The sequence below is a fragment of the Hippocampus comes genome, unplaced genomic scaffold (genome assembly GCF_001891065.2).
Source record: "Hippocampus comes isolate QL1 unplaced genomic scaffold, H_comes_QL1_v1.1 scaffold75, whole genome shotgun sequence".
NCBI classification, from domain to species: domain Eukaryota; kingdom Metazoa; phylum Chordata; class Actinopteri; order Syngnathiformes; family Syngnathidae; genus Hippocampus; species Hippocampus comes.
Genome location: NW_017805007.1, coordinates 4092 through 12252, shown reverse-complemented (window position 1 = coordinate 12252; position 8161 = coordinate 4092). Strand labels below are relative to the sequence as shown.

General features: G+C 39.9%; 1 protein-coding gene and 1 long non-coding RNA gene across 2 annotated transcripts in view; one reads left to right on the top strand and one right to left on the bottom strand.

The window, feature by feature from the left end:
- Window positions 1-2256, bottom strand: part of arnt2 (aryl-hydrocarbon receptor nuclear translocator 2) — a 77514-nt gene extending 75258 nt beyond the window's left edge. Inside the window, exon 1 of the mRNA XM_019859949.1 lies at window positions 2033-2256. Coding sequence (XP_019715508.1) covers window positions 2033-2241 — 209 coding nt within the window. The 5' untranslated portion in view covers window positions 2242-2256. The remainder of the gene's footprint in view (window positions 1-2032) is intronic.
- A 602-nt stretch (window positions 2257-2858) lies between these two features.
- On the top strand, window positions 2859-6088 carry LOC109509958 (uncharacterized). The gene is made up of 3 exons (XR_002167026.1): window positions 2859-2933; window positions 3009-3010; window positions 6078-6088. It is a non-coding gene; the product is annotated as an uncharacterized LOC109509958 (long non-coding RNA).
- Window positions 6089-8161: the final 2073 nt, after the last annotated feature.

The following is an 8161-nucleotide window of genomic DNA, read 5'->3' as shown; positions in this document are numbered from 1 at the left end:
TTACTTGTCCGAAATAATTTTTGAACTACTTACCGTATTTTCCGGACTATAAGTCGCAGTTTTTTTCATAGTTTGGCCGGGGGTGCGACTTATACTCTGGAGCGACTTATGTGTGAAATAATTAACACATTCTATCATTTGACATGTTATTTTCACATTAAACCACAAGAGGGGGCCCGAGGCCTGTGTTGATGCAAAAAAAACCTAAGATGACTCTGACGTCAGCGAAGTAGAAGAGGAAGCACCGTCTCTTCTACCTCCGAAGTTGGCAGAGTTGCTTAAAAGTGACACAGAGGATGAAGATTTCATTGGATTTAGTGATTTGGAGTGACACTGATGGTTTGGTAAACTTGTTAGCATGATCATTATGCTACAGTGATCTGAATAACTCTTAATATGTTCATTGTTTATGCGTCATGTAACGTTAGCATATCATATTCTTATTCAGCCCGTTGTTTTATTTTTATTTGCCTTCAAAGATGACGTCTGTTCTTGGTGTTGGATTTTAGCACATAAATTTCCGCCCAAAATGCAACTCCAGTGCGACTTAGGTATGTTTTTTTGTTCTTTATTATGCATTTTATGGCTGGTGCGACTTATACTCAGGAGCGACTTATAGTCCGGAAAATACGGTATAGGGAATTCAAGTAAAAAATGTTCTTTATAATCTTCTTCTTGTTCTATGCTCCCCCACTTGTCTAAGCATGGCATTCTGATTAATATTGTGTTTGTGGAATAATAATTCAGCAGCAAAATCCACACACTTTTATCCACAGGCATATCCCGACATATTAATGGGCTCCAGCAAAGTGGCTGGCAATCAATGTAACATAGTATATGCACATTGTAAAAGCACAAGAACAATTGTTACAATAAGCATTTGGATTGGTTGAGTCGTGAAGTGAATTAAGATGTAGAAAGAGAGTTGGAAACAGTATTCAAAAGTGTCCACCACAAGATCTATCTGATGCTGCTTGTCTAAGACTGAAAAGGATTTCCCGCACACGTTGTGAAAGTGCTATATAAATGAAAATTTATTGTGTTGTATTCTTGTAATTTTCTTTTCAGAATGAATTGCAGACCTTTTTCCACAAAAAAATTCTTCAAGAGTTCAGTGTGAGGCTTATTGGAAGCAAGTGCACATCCAACTATTCCAAACAATAACTATTGCACAAAATCATATTTTTTCCACACAAGCAAATATACCAAGCAATGAAATATTACGCCCCAATGTGAATTTAACATTACTTTAAAGACCCTGTAAAGTAGAGCAGAGATTTTTTTTTCCCCAAATTATTCAACATGTTTGAAGATGACTGCTGAAAACATGTGCAAGGAATGAGAATTGTGTCGTACTCAATTGTGGAGACATCATGTAAAGCTGTATTTCAGTATTTCAGTTTCCCTGACTTCTTGGACGTGGCTAAAATGTTGCCCCCTGATGCACTTGGGTGTTCAGCATGAGTCGTCCCCTTTGCCCAATTGTATAAGAACTGAGCGTCTTTGTTTGCACCATTTGCCATCCGCAGCGCCGCATTGTGTTAGGCACGTCAGCTTGACAGCTGAGGCTGGCATGGAAAACCGGGGCAGCGCAAAATAGCATGCTCCGAGCATTCCCCAATGAGAACAGCAAAAAACAGGGATGTTGGCTATGCTGCAGAGTGTGTTCATTTATTTATTTATTTACTTTGAAGAATCAACCGTTAATTTCATTTTAGTCATTTATGAAATGTGTACTCGCTCTAGTCTTGTTGGTGCTAGAGTTGGACACTGGATTTTTTAAACTTAAGGAACAATTAGTGTCCCGTCATAGTGGAATGATGCTCAGTGGACTTTCCATAACGAAATACGGACAATCCGTAACATGTGACACGTCTGTGCCAATAAACATTCAATCTATGTTTTGCATTTAAAAAAAAAATGGGAGGGTGTGGGGAATATATATGAAAAAAAATTCTAAAAATAAGCAAATCTGCAGGTGCTGAACTGCAAGTATGCAGGGGGTCGACTGTCCAGTAAATTAAATACTAACCTCATACGGCAGATGAAGGAGCGCCTGGAGCCCATACACATTCTCATGGAAGACTGTTGCCCCTCCTTTTTCACTGTTCCTGTCTTCAGGTCAAGAATACGTCCTGTTAATAGAGTGAGAGACAGCAGGTTGTTTTCAAACAAGCCAAAACAAGTACCAGTACTTTGAAATATAGGTTCATGCATACAGACGTTTATGACAGGCTGCATTTTGTATCATTTTATAACCTACCATTTTATGATATGATGATGAGCTAGACAAGAAGAAACGTGTGTATCATGGCCTCAGAGTAAAAATCCATCATATAACTTTTACAGTCAACACACAAAAGACAGATATGACATGACAGAATGATATACACTAGAATAGAACAGAAAATACACTACAGTTTTTTCCACACTCAAAGATGCACTGGATTATGAGGCGTACCTTCAATGAATGGCCTGTTTTGTAATTTTTTTCATATACTGGAAGCACTGGATTATAAACGCAATCTACAACACAGCCACTAAATGGAGCTACGCTCCTTCCGTTCGACTTCGATTCGAGAGGCGTTCATGACCGCCTCCGAAAAAGGTCAATTCACGATTCCTTCAATGAAACGACGAAAATTGAAAATAATGCATCAAAACAGATAATCAAGCCAGGAAATCACAAAATAAATTCTCTAGCCCCCCCAACAGAATTTATTTTGTAATTTCCTCGTTTGTGAATACACAACAAAGGAATAAATAAACACTTCTGAGACAGTCAAGTCTCCTCCATTTTACTGACATCTGATCGTTCTGTTGGCATTTCCATGAGCGTAGCGCCAACAGAACAATCATTCTGTTGGCATTTTCTTGAGCGTACTCCAACAGAACGATCAGATATCAGTAAATTGTAGGAGATTGGACGGCCTGTAGGGGGGCTATAGAATTTATTTTGTGATTTCCTCGCTTGATTTTCTCTTTTGATGCATTATTTTCAATTTTAGTAGTTTCATTTAACTAAGTGTTAATTTACGTTTTTGGCGGTCATGAACGCATCTTGAGTGGAACGGAGAAGGCACGGAGACGGACAAAGACGTACAGTATCTGTATATGTTCAGACTGTGAAAACCATTAATAAAGTGTGCGTTAGAAAAAAAAAAAAACACCACCACAGCTCTCATTTTTTCAGAGCTGCAACAAAAATGTATTTAATAAAGCAGCGACCCAGTTCACTGAACCAACAGCAAGTTAGAACATTGAAAGCATGTCTCCAGCAAGGAGCCATTTTGGGGTCAACATATTACCCTAATGACCATACACAAGGCGCACCGGATTTTAAGGCGTGAGCTTTTAAGAAAATGGAAGACTTTTTGGTGCGCCTTATAGTGCAGAAAATACGGTATGTGTAGAATAAACCTTGTAATTGGTGGTGCATGTATGCTGTGCAAGAGTGCACATGTATACTCAAAATTTTGAAAGAGCAACAATTTGTCATTCATCACTGTGTGACTGCGCACTGATACTTTTTGCATAAAGATATAATGGGTTATTGGCCACTAAGGTGCTTTTTGCCAAAGTTACCCATGGCCTTCTGTTTTCAAGTTGTCAATATTAAACTATTTCTTTGTATCTGGTCATTTCTAACTTCGCCCCCATCAACATGTTTATGATCTTGGTGTCTCAGATCACAGCGGTTGTGTCAATAGAGCTGCTTTTACTGTCCCCTTACATTAGATCAGTCCTTCTCAAATGGAGGGGTGCGATGTGATGCCGGGTGGGGTTAGCTCTGGCAGACGAGGAAAGACCGGTGTGTTGACTGTGTCTAAAAATGCTTGCCGCAGACAGCATGAACCCAAGTAAATCAAGGCAGCACTTAAAAACATTACACCTCAATCACGCTGATAAGCCTCTGAGAAAGTTATGCATTGCAAAGCGTGCTCATCGTACCCATTAATTTTGATTTGGAAAAAAAAAATGAGCACGAATTGTTTTATTCATTTTTGTTTTGTAGATTAAAGTGTTTTATATATTCTGCCCCTGTGTTAATGCTGCTGAACTAAATTTGAATTTATTCTTATTTATTGATTTAATTATAGTTTTCAGAATGGTGCAATTGTTCAAATGTTGCAATAAGTTGGTCAAAAAGTTGATCAAAAATGTTTAAACAAGGATTTTGAAATTGATGGATTTAAAATAATTTCTGTTACAGACCGAAAAACAATGTTTATAAAGTTATTCTTTGCTGTAATTTGAACTTTCCCAAGTTGCCAAATTTGCCCCATTTGTCACATTATAGTGGTGAGCTCGGAATGTGCAAGCAGTTCATTCACCAGGCCTCATTCATTTTTGATCAGTAACCTTCAACTTATTCAAACAGTAGTTCTAAGGTTGCATTTATCACGAGCCTCTTGACTGGTAAAGCTGCATCCTGGGCACTAGCAGTGAGCAATGCTCGACACGAGCTATGGTCTTCTGAAAAAAAAAAAAAAAACACCCTTGAAGTTCCTCTCCAACTTCAGACCCATCCCCCACCTTCCATTTATTTTCATTTTATCTTGTTAATGGGAAAAACAGTTGCCCCACAACTTCAGGATCACCTAAAATACAATGACCTTTTTGAAAAACTTCAGTCTAATATCTGCCCTGGCTTTAGCACAGAAATTGCCTCGGTCAGGGTTACAAATGACCTGCTGATAACAGCAGAAACTGGCTCCCTATCTCTACTCATCCTAGACCTAACGACAGCCTTTGACACAGTTGACCAATACTGTACAACCTCCACAACTGTCTGCTATATACGATTGGACTCTCAGAAAACATACACAACCGTTTCACCTCTTATCTTACTGACAGAACTGAGAACGTTGCCCTGGGCCAAGCAAAGTCACTGCGGTGTCCCTCAAGGTTCTATGTTGTGCTATCCTTCACCGTCAATCTGCTCCCCCTGGGCAACCTCATCGGCAGATATTAGTTTTCTTATCAAAGTTGTGCTGATGATACTCAGTCCCATATAAGGACAAACCCCACCTCTTCTCCCCCAGCCAACATCTAAACTCTCCGCCTTCCTGGAGGCGATAGAGGTGTGGATGAGGCTCAACTTACTTCAATTGAACAGCTCAAAATCAGATCCCTTAACAACTTCCCCCATCCCAGTTAACATCTCTGGTCAAATCATCCACCTTTCCACATCCATTGCCAGCGAGGGTGTTAAAATGAACACCCCACACCATCTCCTCTTCGACACACACATTAAACTCTTCTGCAAAACTTTCAGTAACATTGAAAAACTCTGTCCTACACTCTCCCTCGCGGATGCAGAGAATCTTGTCCACGCCTCCTCCAGGCTAGACTACTGCAACGCACTCATCATTGGGATTCCGGGTAAGAACATCCAGAGGCTCTAATACATCCAGACTAGTGCTGCAACAATGCTAAGGAGAGGATGTAAATTTGACAATATGACCTCCATTCTGAAATTACTTCACTGGCTCCCGATCTCCCTCAGAATTGAGCACGAGGTCTCCCTCCTTAGCCACAGTGCAGTCACAGGGACTGCCTGATGGCCCCACAGTCTACCGACGTCTTTAAATGAGGTCTTGAGACTTTTTTTATGTTACTTAGCTTCCTGAAAGATAATCTGACTATTGGTGATTGCAAAGACCTCAACAGCTTTGGCATCTCAGCACTGACGAATAGCCTTGAGAAATGTGAGGATATAATGTCTGTTGACAAAGATTCGACTTTAAGTTGATTTAACTTTAAGTGGATGCATTTAAAGCAGGCTGGCAAACGTTTGACAAACTCCTCAATACATGAACTAGTCAATGTAGTGAAAACCAACTACCGAGGTACAGAGCTCCAGAATGCCCCGAAATGATCATATTTTGCCCATAAATTTGAGACAGTGTAACAAAGTTTTTCATCCACTGCACCTATGGGACCTGAAAATGTGTCTTTCTTAATTAAAATTACTGTCATTAATTTCTTTTTGTTTTTTTTGCTGATGAGCTGGTTTGCCACCGTTAACACTGCTGACATTGCAGCAAACAGAGAGGAGCTAGTTTACAAAACAGGCAGCTTTTGTCAGTCAGTTTTCATCTGTCTAGGTTTGCAACATCACAGCTGCAGAATATGGTTCGAGTGTGCTTAGAGGCAGGTGAGACCAAGGCGAGTGGCACAACTGAATCATATCAGCATGTAAAATAGACACGTGGCAGCAATTGTTGTTCTGTGTGCGACATGGCAGAGAAACAGAGAACATGAGCAGAATTTTTTAACATTTACTTATGCAAGGAGCCCAGTAATAAGTGAGTTGATCGCTTGAAACATTGTCAAAGTTGCCCGTTGATACATTGCAAAAGCCACATACTGATACTAATCTACTTTGATAGCAGGTGTAGCTGTTGTGATAAATGCACCCATATGAATAACACACAACAACAACATAACAAAATAACACGTGCAAATTTCCCCAGTGTGGGACAAATAAAGGATATCTTATCTTATCTTATTTCCAGGCATTATGATTAATGCTGTGTTCAGAGGTGCACATAAGAAGCCCAGTGGAAACATTCAATTGCGAACCAGATTCAGGCCTGTGACTGTTAATTTGCGTACGAAGCAGTTTTATCAATGAGCTGCGCTCAGGCTAGCCTTCAAAGTCAAATCAGCCACCACAAGGTTTGCTTCTGAAGGCCCACTTCAAAATAAAAGCTTAGTAGAGCATTGATATTGAGTAGCATTACTTGCTTTGCTTTTATTTTTAAGTTGACCTTCGTGGCTCATTGCGTCCAACCGACCGTTGTGGCGGCTGGCTTGACGAGGTTGACTGTGCACTAACTTCTACACAGACAGTGAGACGGTCAGGAGGAGGGCTGCCGGCAAGACGGTTATCTCCATGTCGCTGCGCTGCTACTTTGACAGTCCACAAAAATATGTTTTTACATGAAACTTTGTGTGGTGTAAAAATGAGTGGACATTGGATGGCTGCCCGAGAAAACTGCTAGGGTACAATATGGCAAATCAGAGGTGGCCAATTAAAACAGGCCATGCAACACAAGTGTGTTGAATGTGAATTTAATGTCTGATATAAAACAGTAAATTGGATTGTTTTAATAAGTTGTTGTAATGTGGATATAAAAACTGGGGGAAAAAAACTGAAAGTTTTTTTCAGTTATATTAAAATGACACATCTACTGTATATTTATTAATGATGTCTTCAAGTTCATCCATGAGGTAGTTGTTTGGTGCTCGTTCGGGAACCACACCAAACTTTTTATCTGCACCCCAAGCTGTGTTCCACTTGTATTCAGAAGTAAATTATGTATGTTTCATTTGTCATGTGCACCAATTTTTAACACAACTACTTCTGGTAATATTATTTCACAATAAGAGAGCATGTAGAAGTTTAAACATCACAGCAGCATTAGCTCTATATCGCGAAATGCTCAATCAAAAATTGTTTCAGTGACTACATTGTGACGGGGCAAGTTTTTATTTTCCTTGTCAAAAAATGTCTCTGATTAAAACTAGGCAACCTAATTGCCGTGTACCTGGAGTGCTGTTATTACTCCTTGCATGATTTTGTTGACATTTTCAGGGCCATAGGTTAAGTTTTGGGGGATGTTCGATGCCACCATAGATCGATACTAGTACAGTAAATATTCCCATCCCCGGAATTCTATGAAAAGGAATTTCCTTCACCCGGAACAAAAACCTATGCATTAACATTTTGACTACGATATTACATGTTACCGGAACTTACGTAAGCGGAAATTCCACTACCCGTAACCCGGATTGAGACGTCATGCCGCGGGAGCTTAAATACACGCAACGCCCACCCGATGCTACGGAACGACGACACCGAGACACATTTTCACTTCGCGTTTTTCGATCATCAGATTCGAAACGACGACGTGTAAGTGAGTTTTTATTGCCGTGCGTTTTACTGTAATTGTGAATGATTTTAACTTTATTCACTTAACGTCCTGTAAAACGCGGCACTAGCTTAAAAGCAGCACCCACTCGACACGACCGAAGAAACGTGTTCGCTTCGCCGTTTTCATTCATCAGATTCGAAACGAAGACGTGTAAGTGACTTTTTATTGGCGTGCGTTTTACTGCAATTGCGAAAGATTTTAACTTTATTCACTTACGT